At 45.5% G+C, this 24,313-nt stretch overlaps 2 protein-coding genes across 2 annotated transcripts; both read left to right on the plus strand.

Moving 5' to 3' along the window:
• Window positions 1–352: 352 nt before the first annotated feature.
• Window positions 353–2,496, plus strand: LOC128745244 (zinc finger protein 83-like). Its single transcript, XM_053842273.1, has 2 exons — window positions 353–826; window positions 887–2,496. The coding sequence occupies exons 1-2, from the start codon at window positions 480–482 to the stop codon at window positions 2,457–2,459; spliced, it is 1,920 nt and encodes a 639-aa protein (XP_053698248.1). The 5' UTR covers window positions 353–479; the 3' UTR covers window positions 2,460–2,496.
• A 19,172-nt stretch (window positions 2,497–21,668) lies between these two features.
• On the plus strand, window positions 21,669–23,252 carry LOC128745680 (uncharacterized). The gene has a single exon (XM_053842758.1). The coding sequence runs from the start codon at window positions 21,669–21,671 to the stop codon at window positions 23,250–23,252; it is 1,584 nt and encodes a 527-aa protein (XP_053698733.1).
• The last annotated feature ends 1,061 nt before the right edge of the window (window positions 23,253–24,313 follow it).

Consider the following 24,313-nt stretch of genomic DNA (forward strand, 5'->3'; position numbering starts at 1 on the left):
ACACTACCGTGCTCTTTCTTTCGTTTACGTCAAAGAAGGAAAGCAAAACTGTGCGAAATGTAAACAAAATTATTGCCTTCCTTCTTTTGCGTAAACGAAAGAAAGAGCAACACTGCCGTACAGGAGAAGAGTGCCCAGTTTTGATGTATGCAGAGTTGTCAAAAAGATTGTTCACATATTACGAACACAATTTATAGCGTCCGCCATTATAGCGCGTAAAAAGCTGGATTACACTGAAAAATATTATGGCTCGTAAAAAGCTGGATAGTTTCCGCGTATCTCTACTCTGAGTATTTCTAGATTGCACTTTGACACTTTGACAGTTCGGATTGAATGTTTTCCCGTTTTCTCATTCTCGGATGTCGGATCTCGGGTTTCTCAGCTATTTTCATTTTCAAAAGGTTTAATATTATTGATGTCCTGTTGTTCATGATTTGTTGTTTTGTAATACTTTGCCAAAACGGTCCAGAGGTGAAATCATGAATCTGAACAAAATCTGCCGAATGTGCTTGTCGGAAAAGACGCGCGTCAAGTCTATCTTTAAAAATTATAAACGGGAGCGTTTGCTTACCATCATTACTAAAGTTGTTCAACTGGAGGTGAACGAAAACGATGGTCTTCCGGAGAATATTTGCAAACCTTGTGCTAGCACGCTTATACGAATTCAGGATAATATTCAAGAGTTCCGTTGTAATGAACGTAAACTTCGGGAGGAAGTTGAAAAACTACGGCACAAAACGACGCCTCTTGAGCCTATTGAAAATGAACTTACATCAAACAAACAACCAGTGCAGAATGAATGGCCGGAATGCAATACAACAGCAGAGTAAGTAAATGTGGAGTTTAATCGAGTTATTGATGTAATATCAATATTGGTTCATTTTAGTAACTTAGAAGTATTTCTAAAAATGGAACTTGCGGAACCTGTCATCTCAAAAACCACAGAGCACTGTTTCAGTGAAAAGTTGCAATTGAGTCATTTAGCTGACACGGCAGGTAATCTACTGCTAGAGGAAAATGTGTCAACAATTGCAAAGATTTCTAATACAGATGAAACAAACTCATTGCCGGATAACAGCCAAAGTAATTCAGAATATGAACTTGAACGTCGATCGGTGAAGCGGGAACTTCCAAAAATATCCTCGGTCACGCGAAAAAGAAACATGGTCCGTAATTTGGAAGAGCTAAAAGTCAAACGCAAACGTCGACGGATATCCGTGCATGATGATGAATCACGACCTAAGGTTAACGATCACAAGTGCTATATCTGTCGAAGTGAATCCCTGGGATCGGCTAAAGCTTTATTGGAACATTTAACTGTTCATTTGGATCGAACACCTTATAGCTGTACTGAATGCAAAATGGAAACAATCGTATTGAAAAGTGTTCGTTCACTGAATGTACACCTAAAAATGCATGCTCAACCAATGAAGTGCGAGTACTGTGACCGCCGGTATTGTGACGAGCGAGCACGTGATTATCACGTTAAAACTTTCCATTTGGGAGAAAGCGCGCCATGTCCGTCCGCATGTGAACAATGTGGAAAAGTATGCAAATCAATATCGGCGCTAAAAAGCCACATGCGCGATCATCGACTCAGTCTAAAATGTGAATACTGTGAAAAAATTTTCCACCGGCGTAATAAACTAAAAGAACATATTACCCGAGTGCATGAAAAGGCAGAAAAATACGAGTGCAATCTTTGCCATCGCGTGGTACATTCACTGGAAAGCTACAACTCACACCTGAAAATGCATATGAGCGAGAAGACTTACGAATGCGATCTTTGTCCGATGAAATTTTATACAGCAGGCAATCTGGGTCTTCATAAGAGAATTCATTCTGGTAATGCTAACTACAAACCGCACAAAGACTGGAGCGGTCATTATACTGTTTACCACGAACCAAATCAAGACAAGATCTATACTTGCAAACTTTGTGGTAAAACCTACACCAAGACAGTTATGAAGATAAATAACCATTTGAAAAACCATTTCAAAGAAATCAAATGTGATCGGTGCGACCTAAAATTTGTTAACGATTCTCAACTTAAAACTCACTATGTTGTTCACACTGGCATCAGACAATATAAATGTGAATTCTGCGGCAAAGATTTTCTGCATAAAAACAACCTTACGCAGCATTTGAAACTACATAGGAACGAACAAAATTTTGCGTGCGAATTCTGCGGTAAGCTATTTACGTACAAAGAAGGCATGAAGGCCCACATACGAAATCATCATTTGCGAGAAAGCCCTTATGAATGTGTCATATGTAGAAAAAAATTTGTAGATAATGCATCGCTCACTAGGCATACGATCGCTGAACATGAAGAACCACCAAAGCAAGTCGATTTGGGCCCTCCCCCCTTGATGGGACTAGCACCACCATCTGGACAACTACCCAGGTTTGATCAAATCACGTTAACGTTGGCATCGGAATTACATCCGCTGATTTGAAAATAACTAAAATCATAGCAGGTAATAAATTGCAGTTGGCAGGGTTTAAAAATGTATTATTTTTTATGAGAATCCAGTTTTAGATCAAAGTATCGTGTATATACATTATTCTGAGCACATAAGTAATATTAAATTTATTAAGATGAAAAGTATATACAAACTGCTTACCGAAAATCAAACATTAACCAAACTAGTAATGCAATGGGTCCCAAGCCATGTAGGTATTCGTGGAAATGAAGCGGCGGACACTCTAGCAGGTCTGACAACAACAGGAGCTCAATCAAATTTCGAAACTCTAACCTTAGGGGACACCATAAAATTAGCCAAAGAAGAAATATGGAATGATTGGACACGATCGTATCAAGAAATATCGGAACAAAAAGGTGCGAAATACTTTGAACTGTTAGAAATACCGTATCGAAGAGTCTGGTTTAAAGAATTGTCTCTACAACAATTATCGACGGATCAAAAAATTACTCTGAGCAGAATTCGCTCCAATCACACCGTTACTAAGGACAGAAAATTCAAATGGGGATGGGAACCCAATGAAACATGTGATGAGTGCAAAGAAGTCAGAAAACTTGGAACACCTTTTATATGAATACTAGCTGACCCGACAAACTTCGTATTGCCACAAATTAACCTGTGTTGTACATAAATCATGAATCTCGGATGATCTTTGTCACTATCTCGAGTTTTGCAAGCCCCCCAGTGGGCGGCGCTTCCGACGGCGGGTCACCGGCAACACTCGCGACCGGCTCGTCCTGAATGATCTAGTGTTACTATAGATAGTTTTTGTGGTCTTGTTATTGATTAATGTTTTATGGAAGAGTCTCGCATTTCTCGAATTTCTCGAGTTGGATTAGTTTTTGAGTTTCGCAAAAATTTTTGTTTTATTTGTATGAGAGTCCATATCCCCCTACCACAGGGGTGAGAGGTCTCTAACTATCATAAAATAAATTCAAGACTCAAAAATCTCCTACATGCTAAATTTGGTTCCATTTGCTTGATTAGTACTCAAATTATAAGGAAATTTGTATTTCATTTGTATGGGAGCCCACCCTCTTAAAAGGGAAAGTGGTCGTAATACACCACAGAAAAAAAATTCTGCCATCTAAAACTCTCACATGCTAAATTTGGTTCCATTTGCTTGATTAGTTCTAAAGTTATGAGCAAATTTGTATTTCATTTGCATGGGAACCCCCCCCCCCTCCTAAAAAGGTAAGAAGTCCTAATTCATAATGGGAAAAATGGTTGCCTCCAAAAACACCCACATGCCAAATATGGTTCCATTTGCTTGATTAGTTCTCGAATTATGAGGAAATTTGTATTTCATTTGTGTAGAAGCCCCCCCTCTTGAAGTGTGGAAGGATCCTAATTCACCGTAGAAAATATTTTTGCCTCCAAAAACCTCCACATGACGAATTTGGTTCTATTTGCTTGATTAGTTCTCGAGTTATGGGAAAATTTGTATTTCATTTGTATTGGAGCCCCCCCTTCTAATGTGGGAAGAGGTCCTAATTTATCACAGAAAAAATTCTTGCCTCCAAAAACACCTACACGCCAAATTTGGTTCCATTTGCTGGATTAGTTCTCGAGTTATGAGGATATTTGTGTTTCGTTTGTATAGGACCCCCCCTCCTAAAGTGGGGAGGGGTCCCAATTCATCATTGAAAAAAAAATTGTCTCCAAAAACACACATATGCCAAATTTGGTTCAATTTGCTTGATTAGTTCTCGAGTTATGAGGAAATTTGTATTTCATTTGCACAGGAGCCCCTCCTCTTAAAGTGGGGAGGGGTCCTAATTCACCATAGAAAATTTTTTTGCTCTCGAAAACCTTCACATGCCAAATTTGGTTGCATTTGCTTGATTAGTTCTCGAGTTATGAGGAAATTTGTATGGAAGCCCCCCCTCTTAAAGGGGAGAGGAGTTATAATTCCTCTTATAAAGAGGGGAGGGGTCTCAATTCACCATAGAATAAATTCTTGTCACCAAAAAAAACACCCACATGCCAAATGTTTTTCTATTTGCTTGATTAGTTCTCGAGTTAGGAGGAAATATGTATTTCATTTGTACAGGAGCCCCCCCCTCTTAGAGTGGGGAGGGGTCCTAATTCACCGTAGAAAATTTTCCTGCCCTCGAAAACCTTCACATGCCAAATTTGGTTCCATTTGCTTGATTAGTTCTCAAATTATGAGGAAATTTGCATGGAAGCCCCCCCTCTTAAAGGGGAGAGGAGTTACAATTCCCCTTATAAAGAGGGAGGGGTCTCAATTTACCATAGAATAAATTCTTGTCACCGAAAACACCCACATGCCAAATTTGGTTCTATTTGCTTGATTAGTTCTCGAGTTATGAGGAAATTTGTATTTCATTTGTATAGGAGCCCCCCCTCCTAAAGTGGGGAGAGGTTCTTATTCATCATAGAAAAAATTCTTGCCTCCAAAAACACCTACATGCCAAATTTGGTTCCATTTGCTGGATTAGCTCTCGAGTTATAAGGAAATTTGTATTTCGTTTGTATAGGAGCCCCCCCCCCACTTAAAGTGGGGAGGGGTCCCAATTCATCATAGAAAAAAAATTTGTCTCCAAAAACACACACATGCCAAATTTGGTTCCATTTGCTTGATTAGTTCTCGAGTTATGAGGAAATTGGTATTTCATTTGTACAGGAGCCCCCCCTCTTAAAGTGAGGAGGGGTCCTAATTCAACATAGAAAATTTTCTTGCCCTCGAAAACTTTCACATGCCAAATTTGGTTCCATTTGCTTGATTAGTTCTCGAGTTATGAGGAAATTTGTATGGAAACCCCCCCTCTTAAAGGGGAGAGGAGTTATAATTCCCCTTATAAAGAGGGGAGGGGTCTCAAATTACCCTAGAATAAATTCTTGTCACCGAAAACACCCACATGCCAAATTTGGTTCTATTTGCTTGATTAGTTTTCGAGTTATGCAGAAATTTGTGTTTCATTTGTATGGGAGCCCCCCCTCTTAGTGGGGGGAGGGGTCTCTAACCATCACTAAAACCTTTCCTGGCCCCAAAAACCTCTACATGCAAATTTTCACGCCGATTGGTTCAGTAGTTTTTGATTCTATAAGGAACACAGGACAGACAGACAGACAGACAGACAGACAGACAGACAGAAATCCTTCTTTATAGGTATAGATGTTAAATGGAATCTAACCAGAACGTATTATGAGGTCCTAAAAAACAAGAAACCACTTAAATCAATTCTGCTAGATAACAAACTGGACGAGTTAAAACAAACCACTAATTTTCTCAAAAAGGCAGAAATTACACTGTGAAGACAACACAACATCGACAAACACCTTTTTTTTATTTTAACGAGTAGGGAAATCTGCTATCAGACACCTGAGAAGACAACTCAGGGAGTGGGGTTTGGTATCCCGACCCCCCTACTGGGGCGTGAGGATCCAGACCCACTAAAACCCTACTCGAGTCTTCAGCCTCAATCCCCCCTGCCACTTCCTTTTCGGTATTACTTCAGGGAGGGGCTATTGTGCTTAACGCACACTCTTAGATAACTACTGGACTATGGTAGCTAGGCTGTTTATTCGCCGTTGATCGGCAAGTACGATCTGGGTAGAAGCCGCATTGAACGCTCCCCATACGTCCGAGCTAGAACACATCCTTTGGACTAAGTTATCCGGAGTAGTGTCCTGTCCGCTCACTGCTATCATGTTGCTTCTCACGCCCGCGAAACGAGGGCATATGAGGAAAGCATGTTCTGCAGTTTCCTCAACGTCCACGCATTCGGGACTCCACATGCCCAAACTTGTGCAGATACTGTCTAAAACACCCTGACAGAATTTGTGACAGGTGGAAGTTGACTTCGCCGTGACGCCTGTTGACCCACCCGGATAGTTCCGGGATAAGTCGATGTGTCCACCGGCCTTTTGTGGAATTAGACCATGCCCGCTGCCATGTGATCATCGAGATCGATCTTGTGGTACTCCGTATGCCTCTAATTCCACGTTGTTTGAAGCACTCTACGTCCTCACTGATGATGATACCAATAGGCATCATACCCGCTAAGACGCAGATTGCGTCATGTGAAACTGTGCGATACGCACTCGCCACTCTTAAGCACATGAGATGATAGGTGCTTTCCAGCTTGGCTAGATAACTTTTGGTACCTAACGCCGATGACCACACCGGCCCGCCATACCTGAGTATGGACTGAACCACGTTGGCTAATAGCCTTCGCTTGCTGCCATATACCGCAGAGCTATTAGACATCATACGAGACAATGCCGAAATAGCTGTGGAAGCCTTCTTGCAGGCATAGTCGACGTGGCTCCCGAACTTGAGCTTGTCGTCGATCATGACTCCCAGAAGTTTTAAGGACCGCGTTGACGAAATAGTGCAGTCCCCAACGCTGATATTTGCTTGCTGTACCGACTTGCGGTTGTTTACCACGATAACGTTCGTTTTATGATGCGCTAGCTCCAGTTTCCTGGATCACACCCAATCTTCAACAATGCTTATAGAGTGTGCAGCCGTCAACTCTACCTCTCTGATAGATTCACCATAGACTTCCAAGGTGATGTCATCCGCAAAGCCGACAATCACCACCTCTACCGGGAACTTTAGCTTCAACACCTCGTCATACATGACGTTCCACAACACCGGGCCCAGTATGGAACCTTGCGGAACCCCCGCGGTGATTGGAACGCACTTCTGATCCTCCTCCGTGTTGTAGCATAGCACACGATTCTGGAAATAATTTTCCAGGATTCTGTACAGCGACACCGGCACTTGGACGTTCCGAAGCGAGTTGGCTATGGAGTCCCAGCCAGCACTATTAAACGCATTTCTCACGTCGAGCGTGACAACTGCGCAATAGCGAATACCTGTCCTCTTGCGCTGGATCGCCACCTCAGCTGTCTTAGTGACAGTCAAGATGGCATCCACCGTAGATTTGCCTTTTCGGAAGCCGAATTGGTTCCTTGACAGACCGTTTGTGCCCTCAGTGTACTGTACGAGTCTGTTAAGGATAACCCTTTCCAGCACCTTGCCGGCAGTATCGAGCAGACAGATCGGCCTATATGACGAGGGGACACCCGGAGGTTTTCCCGGCTTCGGCAATAGGGCCAGGTTCTGTCGCTTCCATCTGTCCGGGAAGTGGCCAGCTTCCAGGCATCTACTCATTACTGCCCCGAATAATTCAGGAGCCTCCAGAATAGCCGCTTTAATGGACATATTCGGGATTCCGTCAGGTCCCGGTGCCTTGCTCACCTTTAGGGATTTAGCGATCCCAATGAGTTCCTCGTTCGTAACCATTACTTCCTCCCCGACCTCTAAACCTCCGTCGCCCACGTTACTTTGGATGTTCGGCACGGAGGCACTGGCACACAACATTTCAAAGCAGGCTCGCTTGCTAGCTATTATCCCACTCTTAAGCGCTGCGCGTGCAGCAACTAGTGCTACTCGACATTCTGCTCTGCCCTCGTCCGAACGAGCTCTTTGCATAATTGTCCTTGCACGAAAGCAGGCTCCGCGGAGTTCCGCAATTTCTTCTGTCCACCAGTAAACCGGTGACCTACCATACCTAGGTCGGCTTTTCCTAGGCATGGTGGCGTCACACACTCGCGACAGCACCTCAACCAAATGATCAGCGTTCGGATCGGGCATATCGCGATCACCGCACTCTCTTCGGATCGCTTCCACAAATACTTCGGGATCGAAGTATGATGTCTTCCATCCACGGGTGGTTGGAGTGTTGGCTCTACCCGCCGCCTGCCGCCTCGTTATCTGACCAACACCATAGCGGACCGCCTGATGGTCACTGTGAGTGTAGCCATTGTCTACCCTCCAGTCTCCTATCAGACCAGGACTGCCGAATGTCACGTCGATGATAGACTCTGTACCATTCCTACTGAAGGTATTAGTGGTGCCGACGTCTACGTACCACGTCGGCGGAGCCAGGTCTACGTTGAGCTTTGCCAGAGCGTCAAGCAGAATCCGACCCCTATGGTTCGTGCGACGACTTCCCCACTCATCTGCTCAAGCGTTAAAGTCGCCCGCCACAACCACCGGCCTTAGACCAGTCAGCACAACTGATACTCGGTCTACCACCCGCGTAAACTGCTCGATCGACCAACTCGGCGGAGCATAACAGCTGCAGTAGAACACTCCACCCACTTTGGCAACCGCAAATCCCTTGTCTGCAGTTGACACAACCTCTTGAACCGGGAACCTGCTTGTCGTCCATATAGCCGCCATCCCGGACCTATACGAGACCCAGTTACCGTTTCCGGCAGGGACGCGGTATGGGTTCGAGATGATAGCAATGTCCGTCGACGACTCAGTAACTGCTTGGTATAACAGCTGCTGGGCCGCGTGGCAGTGGTTCAAGTTTAGTTGCGTTCCCTGCACTACGCCCGTGTTTTAGCCGCCGGCGCGTCTGCCGGGCACTTTGGGCCTCCTGTTATGTGCTTAGCGTCTCGTTGGCCTGTACATATCAGGCACTTGGGCGGCGCAGAACAGTCCTTCGCTATATGGCCCGCACCGCCACATCTACACAGGTGGCTTCTGGCCCCTTACAGCTCCAGGACTTGTGCCCTCGCTCAAAGCACCTGAAGCAAGCCTCCGGCTGCTGAAACACGCTCAGTGGGCATACGGACCATCCCACCTTCAGCTTGGCCGCCTTCAGGGCTGTATTTCCTTCTACCAGTGGAAGTCTTATAGTTGTTACGTGGGTTCCCACCGGTCCCTTGCGCAGACGAACTGCTTCGGTAGTCACCACCATGTTACATTGCTCCTTGAGAGCTCGTGTCAGTTCGACCGTTTCGGTGATCTCGTCCAGGTTTTTAAGCTGGAGAGTCATCTCAGGCGACAGAAACCACGATGAATAAATCTAAGTTCAAATCTAAGTTCGACGATGATGTAGGGGAAAAATAATAACAACAAAACGTAATTTAAAGCGCACTACCGACCAGACGGGTCAGCGTGCCAAATCCGAATTAATTTATTTAAAAACTTACTTTACAATCGGTACTTCTTACTTGCTAAAAAATGATTTCCGCCCTAAGGAAACTCCTCCTCCTCGAGGTAGTTCCGTCCTATTCTGCCTAGCGGCAGACCTCACGCTGTCCGTTGAGCTTCTCTCTCGCGCATACATTTTAGCCCCTCGCGCGGGAACTTTGTTTTTTTGTCAACAAACCGTCCCGCGCTTCGTTGTTTGCCTTAGTCGGCAAAACGTTCGTTACGGCAGGTTAAGAAACTTGCGCGTTCATTAACCTAGAATGGTGCAAAACGGGCTGCTTTTCATGGAAGTATTTTGCCCTACCGGCGCCGTCGCTCGATCGAGTCACTGACCGGCGCGGGCAATCGAATAGAATGCGGAATTTATGTTCTTAGCCGACCGGGGTTGATTCATCCGGGCTCGGCTAGATGAAAATGCGTAAATATAGCGTTACAGCGGGAAATGAGGGTCGCTTCACTTCCCCACCCTCAGAAGCTTGCTGTGCGTCTCTGCAGGAGAGGCGCAGCAATTCGGTAAGTAAAATTGGGCATATTCAGATAATATTTTTTTGAAACGATGGTTCTACAATTGATGAAGGGACGGTAGGGGAAAGAAATGAAAATTTTGGTGAAGGAGGGGGAAGAGCGGAAAGGAAGGGGGGGGGTATTGGTAGCTATGCTTGACAAGTAGTCATTTTGACTCCTACCTTTTGTCCAATGCTGGAAGGTGCATGAGTCGAACCAAGCTGTAATCTGAGATTATAACCGGATTCGAACCCACAACACCCTCCAGGGCATGTGGTTCGCTGGTACTTGTACCTTTGAACCATAGAGGCGCTGGACAAAAGGAGACCGCAAAATCCACTTCTCAAGGATAGCTACGCGTGTTGGTTGTGTTCAAAAAAATATTAATATATGTATGACCTCATTCCAAGGTCAAGACTAAAATCTTGAGATTAGTCTATTACATAGGAACGGGGCCTTCCCTCGAAAACCCGCGCCGAGAAACGCGGCTAACATACGCTGACGGACGAACAGCGTCACGTGCAGTACCTTGCAAGTCGTAAGGGCCGGCACAGTGTCGTCGTCCTGAAAGTAAATAGCAGTTAGATTAAAACTTCTCGCTCGGTGGTAATCTGCAATTGATGCAGGAAGCGGCACAATATGTGTCGATAACACAACCAACACGCGTAGCTATCCTTGAGAAGTGGATTTTGCGGTCTCCTTTTGTCCAGCGCCTCTATGGTTCAAAGGTACAAGTACCAGCGAACCACATGCCCTGGAGGGTGTTGTGGGTTCGAATCCGGTTATAATCTCAGATTACAGCTTGGTTCGACTCATGCACCTTCCAGCATTGGACAAAAGGTAGGAGTCAAAATGACTACTTGTCAAGCATAGCTACCAATACCCCCCCCCCCCCCCTTCCTTTCCGCTCTTCCCCCTCCTTCACCAAAATTTTCATTTCTTTCCCCTACCGTCCCTTCATCAATTGTAGAACCATCGTTTCAAAAAAATATTAATATATGTATGACCTCATTCCAAGGTCAAGACTAAAATCTTGAGATTAGTCTATTACATAGGAACGGGGCCTTCCCTCGAAAACCCGCGCCGAGAAACGCGGCTAACATACGCTGACGGACGAACAGCGTCACGTGCAGTACCTTGCAAGTCGTAAGGGCCGGCACAGTGTCGTCGTCCTGAAAGTAAATAGCAGTTAGATTAAAACTTCTCGCTCGGTGGTAATCTGCAATTGATGCAGGAAGCGGCACAATATGTGTCGATAACACAACCAACACGCGTAGCTATCCTTGAGAAGTGGATTTTGCGGTCTCCTTTTGTCCAGCGCCTCTATGGTTCAAAGGTACAAGTACCAGCGAACCACATGCCCTGGAGGGTGTTGTGGGTTCGAATCCGGTTATAATCTCAGATTACAGCTTGGTTCGACTCATGCACCTTCCAGCATTGGACAAAAGGTAGGAGTCAAAATGACTACTTGTCAAGCATAGCTACCAATACCCCCCCCCCCTTCCTTTCCGCTCTTCCCCCTCCTTCACCAAAATTTTCATTTCTTTCCCCTACCGTCCCTTCATCAATTGTAGAACCATCGTTTCAAAAAAATATTAATATATGTATGACCTCATTCCAAGGTCAAGACTAAAATCTTGAGATTAGTCTATATTCAGATAAGATTAAATTCTGCGCGGTGGAGGAGCTCTACGTCAGGTGGAAACAGTATGTTTGTTATGGTTTTCAATTACGTATATATATTCGGCTTGTCTTTTGATAAGTGCTAAAGCCTCTTATGGCCAATTTAGCCCCATTCCTCAATTTGATCTATTAATGGTACCGGGTTCCTATCTCGTAATGTTGTTATGTTATAAGTTTATTAGAGAAAAAAAATTGAATATAATAATGTCATAGAAAAACTGAATACTCGTTTGCGTATCATAATATTTGCCACTGCTAAAAAAAATAGTTTTTTTTTTTTTTTTTTTTTTTTTAAAGTAGAACATAATAATGTCATAGAAAAACTGAATAATCGTAATATTTGCCACTGCTTCGAAACCATATTGAATGGCTTCTGGTGTCTCCCTCGTCTCGTCTTTCGCTTCATCATATCGTTGCTGGTTACGTTTCTCTCCCGTGATTAAAGGCTCGTACCGTAGTATAGTGGTGTCGGGGCATGTCGCCCCACATGGGCTGCCAATTATTTGCATTTCGATCATATAGTTCTTTCCGTTTTTCTTTGGATAGTATTAAATTTCGTTTCGCGGTGTGGTGCATTTCAAAGAATATGCTCCTCATTTCCTGTATATACGTGTTATAATTTAATTCGTCTTCATTTTGACGTTTATAAATTGATGACGGAATGTTTGCTTTCCGACCATACATCAGTTCGAACGGTGTGTATCCTGTTGATGAATTCACCGTTGTGTTATATTCAAAAGTAAAAAAGGGCAGGTGCTGGTCCCATGTGTGGGGCTTTCCTCCAACATACTGCCTTAAATATGTTTTTAATTCGCGATTTGATCGCTCCACTAAGTTCGCTTGTGGGTGGTACGGACTTGTGGTTATTTTCTTAATTTTCAAAATTTTGCACACGTCTTTCATTAGTGTGCTAACAAAACCCACGATCTGGCGTGGATCTGTATGCCATCACCAAGGACCTTTTCTGCCAGCACTTTGTAGGCAGAACCCTTCTCAGTGGCATCCTTTTTGAGCTCAAGGATCTTGTCACCGGTGCGGGAGCGGCGGATACTCCGCACATCCGCGCCAAGACCCTTCAGCTGCTCGTCCCCTCTCATGGCCTTCAAAACTTCTGCATAACTCAGCCCTCTGTTTTGAGGATAAGGGCATCGCCTTTGCTCCTCTTTTTTCTGACCACTGTCGGTGGAGTTTGATCCTCCTCCTTCTTTCTGGCCTTCCTCTTTTTCACTGTTTCCCACTGATTGTCGGGCGCTAACTGCATCTTATTGCCCTCGGTGGGTTCCTCCGTTTGCTTGCGACCCTCAGCGATCAAGCGCTTCTTCGGGCCCGTGGGGGTTTCTTCCCCTGGGGACTGCCTTGCGCGCTTAGTGGATACCTTGTTGTCACTGGACTGCTCCGTAATCGCAAGGGCCACGATGTGGTCAGTCGTTGACAGGCATGCATCCGTTTGTACACACCTCGATACAAATGCCTTCTTTACCACTTTTACTCGTCCTTCGAGTTCACTGTGTTCTTTCGTCGCAGCACGCATGGTGCCCCGAAGCATGAGCAGACTTTGTTTCAGGTCCTTCGCTAGGGTGGTGCAGCCTGCCACGAACTCGATAATGGCATCGAGCTGATGAGACGCCGCTACTACTCTTGGCAGCATGTCTCTCTTTCCTTCCACTGCTTTTATTAGCGACGGGCCATTCATCGCTGCGTCCGGCGTAGATGCAGTTGGAGCGACAGGTGTGCCGCTTCCCTTTCCGCTTACGCTGGCGCTTCTACTCGTATCCATCGGCGGAGATCGCTGGATACCACCTCTTGCGAACGGATTATCTAATCCGCCCGCGCTCACTGAAGTTACGTTTTTTTTTTATTTTGATTGTTCATATAGAATCCCACGAGTTGAGGGGAAAGACGAGTCCGCCGCATCAGAGCCCCTCATGATGCGGTAAGGGCTGATTACTGTGGAGGGCGCTCTGGTACTCCACAGGCTCCGTTTGAGGCTGAGTATTTATAGAACCCCCCCCCCCACCTTTCATCCCTCGGCACGGGTCGCATGACACCTTGGATTAGGGGTTTATCCATTCACATTTTTACTTTTAGCCATGGATAACAGCTATTCAACCATCATCCTTTAGGGGCTTTAGACCTCTGCTCAGGTTCTCAGTATTTTCAGGTTCATCGAACATGCTTCTACCGAGATCCGTCATTTGCAGGCGGAGAGTTTACACTACGCTCTCGCATGACTCGGCAGCGGAGCTCGGCAAACACCTTCAAACGATAGAAATGACAGAAGCATAAGGACACACACAAAAGGAACGGCGAGATGGACCAAGTCTGGTCTTAGCCTTCGTGTGCTTGAAGCACGACAGCAAAAAAAAAAAGATGAAAAGTACAGTTTTTATCATTTATAATAATTTGTACTGCTAGAGCATAGGGCGCTATATCTCTACATATTTGCGTTGGTAAGAGGAAATGCTTATCAACAGACACATTCCGCGGGCCGGTATACCAACCAGATACCAGGCATTTTATAAAAGTTTCTTTTAGCATTTCTGATAATTTTTCCATGATTGGGCAATGTTTGAACCTTTCAAAACTGCCATAACTGGTATTCTAGTATTTTCGGAAGTTATATAAAACGTGTATCGGAAATAATTTAAATTTACAAGAAATAAATGATTTTTCGTGATATTTTTAAAAATGCTGCTGCAGTGCGCTGCAGCACATTTCATATTATCACTTTTTTTCGACCAACTTACAAAGGAATATATGCTGAATCCGTTCCAAAAATAGTTGGGATGTAATTTTGCAGTTATTTTGTATTTTAAGGGGATGAAATAGGGCAATTTTTTGAGTTGTAACGTCACGAAAAAGGTGTACTTTTTCGCTTTCGCAGAAAAGTACAAATTCGAGCAATCTAATAACCCGTATTCCTTTTGTACTCAAAAATACCTTTAAAACGGTGCTTAAAAACGTTGCCAAAACGTTGTAACGTCACGGCGGAATGTGTCAACATAAAAACTATATGCTTCAAAAAAAGTTTCATTGGTTTCTCAATGCCAAGTTTTTACCTGATGGCTTTGTGATTGTGCACCCATTAGTAATATGTGATTATCTTCATCTTCATAAAAATCGTCAAGAATTTCAGACAGTTTCACTGTGGTCAAGATTCTTAATTTAATTTTGTTCTAATCATTTATGACGCAAACTATTATTCTCAGTTTTCGTTAGCGGCGCAGAGATGAGATGCTCGGGTTCTGAGTATTGTATTGTAAGGGTTGAGCATCACTTGCTTTCCTACCTCGTTCGTTGCAAAAATTTTGACAACAACCTTTTCACGAAGCCGTGACAATTACTGTTACTCGGAGGACCGGAAGGGTCTCCCGCTACTACCCCAAGTCCCTGGTCGAACCACTGGGGACTTCCGGGGTGGACACTCACGATCTCCTTGGCTTTTTCCTTGGCTAGCTCGATCTAGAGGGAGAGAATCTCCTTCTCGAGGTCGGCTTTATGACACCGATCAGGGACACGCGGCGGCTACTAAAAACTCTCACTTTAGTTAAATAATTTTATTTAACCTAACTTACAATTGTGTATGTGTGTGTGTGTGTGTGTGTGTGTGTGTGTGTGTGTGTGTGTGTGTGTGTGTGTGTGTGTGTGTGTGTGTGTGTGTGTGTGTGTGTGTGTGTGTGTGTGTGTGTGTGTGTGTGTGTGTGTGTGTGTGTGTGTGTGTGTGTGTGTGTGTGTGTGTGTGTGTGTGTGTGTGTGTGTGTGTGTGTGTGTGTGTGTGTGTGTGTGTGTGTGTGTGTGTGTGTGTGTGTGTGTGTGTGTGTGTGTGTGTGTGTGTGTGTGTGTGTGTGTGTGTGTGTGTGTGTGTGTGTGTGTGTGTGTGTGTGTGTGTGTGTGTGTGTGTGTGTGTGTGTGTGTGTGTGTGTGTGTGTGTGTGTGTGTGTGTGTGTGTGTGTGTGTGTGTGTGTGTGTGTGTGTGTGTGTGTGTGTGTGTGTGTGTGTGTGTGTGTGTGTCGGGCCGGCCGGCTGTTGCTACTGCTGCTAGATCTGCGGAGGGGGAAACGACTGGATCCACGAGTGACTGCTGTCGAAGCTGTCTGCTTTCGGGGGACGCCGACTGCCTTCGACGTTGGCTGCTTCTATCGACTTCAAATTGTCTCAAGCGGGGATTGTCTCAAGCGGGGAATTCACCACTGCAGGTTCGGGATGCTACTGGCAGCTTCGGCTGCTGCTTGAGGGGAAAGTTACCACTCTCCGGATGGGTGGCTGTCCGATATGCTACCGCTGGCATGCGCGTTGCACTCAACAGACGGGAAATCTCTCGTTCGCGCCTTTGTCCACAAAAGAAGTCAGTTTTCCTTGGCAGGCCGCTTAATGAGCCGGGAAACTTCCAGAGTGTATCACTTTGGGGTAAACTTCATGGGTCTGCAGGGAGAGGGATTGGCGTGTCTTAACATGCGGTTCTGACTTTGGTTCGGTCACTTCATTGAACTAAGATTTACCTGATTTCGATTTTGATGGTAGAGTTCTCTCAGATTTCGTATGATGCCTTTATGTATTTAACAGGCCCAATTTCTGTAACAGCACTATAGAGCACTATAAAAGTTTATAACTGAACTTTATACTTTGCTGGTAGCAATCAAAATGACCGAGCCCTCCTTCTTGAACTATCCATAACCCTCTTTTAATGCCAATTTCCATTTTCCCCCTTTTCATACTCCATTCCTACCCCAGTTATCCCCAGTTTCCGGCGAATCTTGCGAGTGTTACATGTTGTGTTAATCTTGTGTATTCGTGTAACTTATTATTCTTATTTAAATTAACCGTTAGCCGCTTATCATTTCACCTAACTATTTCTCTATTTCCCTTACTTTATTCAATCTCCTATCTTAGTAATTGTTGGGAGCACTGCACTGAGCGCAACTGACAGAGGATAGATTGCGGGATGCGTTCTCAAGCGGACGTTGACAGATAGGTATGCTCGATAAAATATAAACAAAAAACATAGATTAATAGAAGGAAAAAAGTTATGTGAAGAAAGTAAGTAGGAAGAAAAGTTGAAGATTAAACGGACATTTTGTGGTTAAAAGCGCTAAAAAGTTAGTTAAAAGGAAGAGGATAAATTGTGCCTAGTTAGCGGCGAATTTGCTTAAAATTAACTACCTTTGTGGCTATATTTTCTAGTGAGTGAGATACGAAGAGGAAGTATTATTATTCTACTTACAACTAAAACGAAATTAAAACTTACAGCTAGAAGATTAAAAATTTGTACGACAATTAAAAGCTGGTGTGACGATACAATACAGAACACGTTAAAATCAATCGATTTGCTGCTTTAAAATAGCTGGAAAAGAGGTTATATCTGCAAGAGGGAATAACGAAACTAAAATTGTAAGTCCACATTTTAAAAACAGAAAAACTTAATCTAATACCATTTATTTTATAAATAAACATTTAGTTTGATCTGCTATTATTATAAAGCCGATTCAGAAACGGTTTCGCTTCGTTCAAAAACAGTCCGAACAAAATCAAAAATTTTACCCGTTGGACTCAACCTCAAAGGATGGCTGAATCGAAGACCAGTAGTTGTATTATGTGCCAGGAAGTGGACACATTCGATATGGTGCAGTGTGACGTTTGCGACCAGTGGGCGCATTTCGGCTGCGCTGGTGTAAACGATAAAATTAAAGACCATCCGTGGAGCTGTCTGAAGTGCTGCAATTCTCTGCAAATACCAAAGCAGAAGAAAGGTGCTGCTATCGCTACGGCGAAAAAGACCGCTGACGGAAAGAAGAATTCGCGAAGTGAAGGTGGTTCGGTGAGCAGTGTTAATGCGATACTCGATGATTCCCTTGCAAAATTGCAGGAAGAGATGGAAGCCAAAGAGAAGGCTATGGAAAACGAGCGTATTCTGCGTAAGAAACGGCTCGAAATGGAACGCGCGCTGAGGGAGAAACAGTTACGAGTCGGAAGAGAACTTCGCGAGATGGAGTTGCAGCAAGACCGAGAGTTTCAGGCACGAGAGTTGCAGCAAGAACAGGAAATGCTGAATCGGCGCTTGGTGGAGGAAGAAGAGTTTTTGAAAAAACGGAATAAGTTAAGGCAAAATTTCGATGCGGCGAAAGCAGGCCTGGTGCAAAACTATAGCAAGGTGGACGAAGAAGAGAATGTAGACGAACCTGCAGGCAACGACTCAGACGGCGATTGCGATGAGATTCTCAGCCAGAAGGTGGAAAAGTGGCTTGGCGGAAGAAGCTTCGAATGTGATGATAGACGGAAATCGGTAAAAAATGTTGCGGTATCGGAATTAGTTAGTACGAAGAGAACGACAGGGGTAAATAACGAAAAATTCAAAGGGCTTTCGGCTCCCTTTATTGCATCTCGATCAGAAGACCTGGCTCGCGAGCAGACAATTGGCGGCCAAACCCGCAAAGGGGATGATTTGATACGGCTGACGGCGAAGGAGAAAATGGTTTTGGCAGATTTCCGCATGAACCGGATGGGCAACGCACCAAGGATGAACGGGCCGGGGATTGAACCGGCAGGGCTTTCCCAAGCACAAATTGCCGCCCGGCAATCCGTTTCTAAGCAGTTACCGGTGTTTAGGGGTGAAGCTGAACTGTGGCCAATATTCATCAGCAGTTACGAATATACAACTCAAGCTTGTGGGTTCTCCAATCTGGACAACCTGAAGCGATTGCAGGACTGTTTGAAAGGGGATGCACTCGAGACTGTGAGGAGTCGGTTAGTTTTACCCGATTCGGTTCCCGATGTCATTCATGATCTGCAGAATTTATTTGGTAAACCAGAGAAGCTGTTGAAGACGTTACTGGCGAAGGTTCGTCAAGCCAAACCACCGAGGGCTGACCGTTTAGAATCCTTTATACATTTCGGCATTACGGTCAAGCAGTTATGCGATCACTTAGAAGCCGCGAAGTTAGTGGATCATCTTAGTAATTCCATGTTGGTCCAGGAGCTTGTAGATAAACTTCCCCCGAATTATAAACTGGAGTGGGTCCGCTTTAAACGGGACAAAATTGGTACTCCGCTTAGAATCTTTACCGAGTTTATGAACGGTATTGTTTCAGACGTTTCGGAGATTAGTGAGCTTTCTTCCCTAGATCTCACTGACCGAAATGAACGATCCGGAAGCTCCGGAAGAGCAAAGCTGAACAAAAGGGAGTATGTTCATATCCACAGTTCCACGCCCACCAGTAAGGATACAGTGCCGAGTGGCAGAAGCGAGATGCCGAATGAAAGAAGCGAAGTGCCGAGTTTAAGAGGGGAGAAACCGTGTTGGGTGTGCCGAAGAACCGATCACAAAATTAGATTCTGCGATGACTTTCGAAAGTTTAACGTTGCTGAACGCTTGAAGGTCGTCGAGAAGTTTAAGCTGTGCGAGTCGTGCCTCAACAACCACGGCAAGAGTCGCTGTAATTTTCGGATACGTTGTAACGTAGTGGGTTGCCAGGGAAACCACCATACTCTCTTGCATCGCTCAGAAGAAGTCGTTCAGATCATGGAGGTTCAGTGCAACGCTCACAGTCGTTTGAATCGCTCAGTTGTCTTCCGCATGGTTCCAGTTACACTTCACTGTGGGAACAGAAAACTGGGTATTCTTGCCTTCTTGGACGAAGGGTCCTCAGTTACTCTAGTAGAGGATTCCGTCGTGAATACGTTGAAGGTCAACGGAGTCGTCGAACCGCTAATCGTCACGTGGACCGGAAATACGAAACGTTATGAAAACGGCTCGAGGAGAGTGGATTTGATGGTGTCTGCTCGGGGTTCTGCCGAGAAATTCGTGCTCCGTGAAGCGCGCACTGTCGGGGAGCTTGTACTGCCGAAACAGGAAATGCAGTTTCGCGAAATTGCGACACGTTACCCTCACCTGCAGGGTTTGCCTGTCCAGGATTATAATAGAGAAGAACCGAAGATGATGATTGGGCTGGACAACCTATCCGTATTTGCGCCGCTCGAGTCCAAAGTTGGACAGCCAGGTGAACCCATAGGCGTTCGATCGAAGTTAGGCTGGACAGTTTACGGGCCAGAAAAAGGGCATTCGGTAAGGAATGCGGTTGTAAATTTTCACGCTGCGGGAACAGCAACCAACCAGGAGTTGCATGATTTGATCCGCAGTCAATATATGCTTGAGGAGAGCGGAATCACGGCGGCTGGAATTCCAGAGTCTGCTGAAAACAGCCGAGCGCGTGAGATACTGAAAACCACCACGGTGCGCATAGGTGACCGGTTTGAGACGGGGCTTTTGTGGCGTGACGACTTGGTAGTTTTTCCCGACAGCTATCCCATGGCTGTAAAACGGATGGAAGCTTTGGAGAGAAAGTTGTCGAAGAACGATGAGTTGCGGAGTAATGTAATCCGCCAGATTGGGGAGTACCAAAGCAAAGGCTACGCACACAGGTTAACGGATGAAGAACTTGCTTGTACAGATCCGTCGGCTGTGTGGTATCTTCCCCTGAATGTAGTGGTGAACCCCAAGAAACCAGGTAAAGTGCGTCTGGTGTGGGATGCAGCAGCGTCAGTTAGCGGAGTGTCTCTCAATAGTAAGCTACTGAAGGGTCCGGATTTGTTGACATCCCTAGTGGCAGTGCTTCAACGCTTTCGAGAACGGCCTGTTGGATTTGGTGGAGATCTCAAAGAGATGTTCCACCAGTACATGATAAGAGCACAAGATAAACAAGCTGAGCGGTTTGTATTTAGACCCTGCAAGAGTGCAGCTCCGCAAATATACGTGATGGACGTTGGTACCTTTGGAGCAGGACCTGTTCCCCGTGTTCAGCACAGTATATAAAGACCCTGAACGCTGAGCAATTCACCGATGAGTACCCCGAAGCAGCAAAGGCGATTATCCACAACCACTACGTTGACGATAACTTCGACAGCGTCGACACAGTCGAAGAGGCAGTTCGGCTAGCAAAAAATGTCGCAACGGTCCACTCTCGTGGAGGATTTGTCATGAGAAACTGGGTATCCAACTCGATGGAGTTCCTGCGGCAAATGGGTGAGCGTAATAGTGGAGATCCCGTCCATTTTCACGAAAATAAAGAAACCGGAACGGAACGCGTCCTAGGAATTATCTGGGAACCGGCAAAAGATGCATTTTCATTCTCTACCACCCCACGTGAAGAATTTCTGTCAGCTCTAGCTGGAACGGAAAAGCCTACGAAGAGGATGGTTCTCAGCTGCGTTATGACGATGTTTGATCCTCTGGGACTCCTGTCGCCGTTCACAGTACTGGGAAAGATGCTGGTTCAAGACCTGTGGAGAACGGGTTGTGGATGGGATGAGTGAATCAGCCATGAATGCATGCCGACGTGGACACACTGGGTCAATTTGATCGCAACGATTGCAGAAGTGAGAATAGGGAGGAGCTATTTCGAGACAGCACTATCCCATCAAGTGAAAAACCTTCAGCTTCACATCTTTACCGATGCGGGTGAGAAAGCGTACGGTTGCGTGGCTTATCTTCGCGCCGAGATCAATGGAAAAAATGTCTGTGCGCTAGTGATGAGTCGGAGTAAGGTCGCTCCGCTGAAGCAATTAAGCATTCCTCGGCTTGAACTTCAGGCGGCAGTACTGGGCGCTAGACTGATGCGTGCTGTCCAGGAAAACCACAGCTTCGCTATTCAGCAAACATACCTCTGGACTGACTCGCAGACGGTGTTATCCTGGATCAGATCGGACCAACGGAGATATAAACAGTTCGTTGGGTTTCGCATTGGAGAGATCCTCAGCAGCACGAAGCTGGCAGATTGGCGGTGGACCCCAACAAGGTTAAACGAAGCAGATAGGTTGACGAAGTGGAGTTAGAATCAGACGGCAGCTGGTTCAAGGGTCCCAGTTTTCTGTATGATGAGGAGTCGACGTGGCCGCAGCAATTCCCACCGGCCAACACGAAAGAAGAGCTTCGTGCGCAGTTCTTGTTTCATGATGTAGTATTAGAGGATAGTCTGATTGACGTGCAGCGGATATCCAAATGGAACGTACTAGTGAGGACGATGGCTTGTGTTCTTAGATTCGTGTCGAACTGCCGTAGGAGAAAGGAGGGCGTTCCAGTAGAAACGTTGAAGGCTACGGAAAATCAGGCGAAGTTGTTGAAACCAATTAGGTGGTCGGTGATGCGCTCGCCGTTGAAGCAGGAGGAGTTCCAACAGGCAGAATGGCATCTGTTACGCGTTGTTCAGGCCGAAGTGTTTGGAGATGAGCTGAAAACCTTGATAAGGAATAGGGATCGTCCCATGAACGAGTGGATAGCGTTGGAGAAATCAAGCCCACTGTATAAGCTAACACCATTGGTCGACGAAAACGGTATCATTCGCATGGAAGGGCGTACAGAGAAGGCAGAGTTCTTTCCGTTCGATTTGCGCTTTCCGGTGATCCTGCCGAGAGAGCATTACGTTACGAGGATGATAGTGCAATATTATCACGCACGCCTTGGGCATGGATACAGAGAGACGGTGAAAAACGAAATTCGGCAGCGGTTTTATATTCCAAAAGTTGGTGCTTTGGTACAAAATGTTTCAAAGGCGTGTCAGTGGTGTAAGGTGTTTCGTAGTCGACCACGAGTTCCAAGAATGGCGGCTCTGCCTGTGGAGCGACTACAACCGTATCGACGACCATTCAGTTTCGTCGGCGTTGACTATTTGGGCCCGGTTAACGTATCCGTGTCCCGGCATAGCGAAAAGCGTTGGATAGTAGTATTCACCTGCTTTGTGACACGCGCGATCCATCTGGAAATAAGCACCAATCTGACTACGCAGTCTTGTTTGATGGCTATCCATCGTTTCATGCATCGTCGAGGACCGCCGCAAGAATTCTTCTCCGACAATGGAACCAATTTGAAAGGAGCAAGCAAGGAACTGACGAAACGTGTCAATGACATCAACAGCGATTGTGCGGATGAGTTGACCGATGCACGTACGAAGTGGACTTTCAATCCACCAGCTGCCCCCCACATGGGTGGAGTTTGGGAGCGGTTGGTTAGATCGGTTAAGGAGGCGTTGAACACACTTAACGACGGGAAGCGGCTGACAGACGAGATTCTGCACACGTCCGTGACTAGTGCGGAAGATATGATTAATTCTAGGCCATTAGTCTACGTACCGCAGGAGATGGAAGAAGCAGAAGCACTTAGTCCAAACCACTTCTTGCGTGGGATTTCGCCGAACGAGGCGCAGATGATCTCGCCTCCCCCGCATTCAGCAGAGACTCTACGGGATGCGTACAAGCGTTCACAGGAGTTGACACAGAACATGTGGGACCGGTGGATTAAGGAATACGTCCCTTCCTTAAACCAGCGGACCAAGTGGCATGGAGAATCGACGATGCTAAAAAAAGGCGACTTGGTCTACGTAGTCGAGGGGTCCAAGCGGAGATCCTGGATACGTGGAAGAATCAAGGAGGTCATCCCGGCGAGCGATGGTCGTGTGCGGCAGGCGTTAGTCCGAACGAGCAGTGGCTTGTTTTGGCGAGCTGTTGCGCAGTTAGCAGTTGTTGAGATAGGCGATGATGGTAAAGCTAGACCGGAAGTGGCCTCCGGACCAGGTTTACGGGCCGGGGAAATGTTGGGAGCACTGCACTGAGCGCAACTGACAGAGGATAGATTGCGGGATGCGTTCTCAAGCGGACGTTGACAGATAGGTATGCTCGATAAAATATAAACAAAAAACATAGATTAATAGAAGGAAAAAAGTGATGTGAAGAAAGTAAGTAGGAAGAAAAGTTGAAGATCAAACGGACATTTTGTGGTTAAAAGCGCTAAAAAGTTAGTTAAAAGGAAAAGGATAAACTGTGCCTAGTTAGCGGCGAATTTGCTTAAAATTAACTATCGTTTGTGGCTATATTTTCTAGTGAGTGAGATACGAAGAGGAAGTATTATTGTTCGTTCCCCAGTCACGAAAGGGTTCCTGTGAAAGCGATCTAATCGGCACTCTCATCGCAACACGCATCAATCGTTGAACGGTCAAGCTCATCTCATCGTTATCACCTGATGACGATCGATCGGTCGCTGCTATGCGACAGACAGATCTACTGATCGAGTTAAATCAGTGCACTCAAGACTACGCAACGGTTAACACGTATCTCATCGTCACCATAAAATTCTTACCTTTGTTACTACGTCAATTATACTCGGAATAAATTAATTAAGTTTATGTTTTAGTCAGAATAAATCGTGCGTTTACGTAAAATCGCGTTTATTTTTATACTCGGTGCGGGAAAGTATAAGGATTTCCAATTGCCCTAATCGAGTGCTGATACTTCTCAAAAGGCTCCATTTATGTGCCCAATTGACGCCGTTGCTGATAGCTAGTTTCATAGCGAGATATCCTGACCAGCGGCCGCGACCATCTATCCGCGCCGCCCCACTTTGAGGTCATCGAGAAACATGGTCCTTCGAGCCGGATAGGCGTCGAATAATCTCCGCCTACCCGGCTACGCTTTCTTTCATCCAAATTCAATGGCGACGGTGCCATTGCAGCTACTAAAGGACAATTGAGTTTATTCAAGGCATTGTTCATGCCTCACATTGGTGAGTGAGGTTCCAATTTTACACCTTTTATCAACTGTTCTACCTGGTCTTTTTATTTGTGGCTCATTGGAAACCTGAAACGTCTACGCTACGCCGATTTTTCGAAATCCTGGA

The sequence above is a fragment of the Sabethes cyaneus genome, chromosome 1 (genome assembly GCF_943734655.1).
Source record: "Sabethes cyaneus chromosome 1, idSabCyanKW18_F2, whole genome shotgun sequence".
Classification (NCBI taxonomy): domain Eukaryota; kingdom Metazoa; phylum Arthropoda; class Insecta; order Diptera; family Culicidae; genus Sabethes; species Sabethes cyaneus.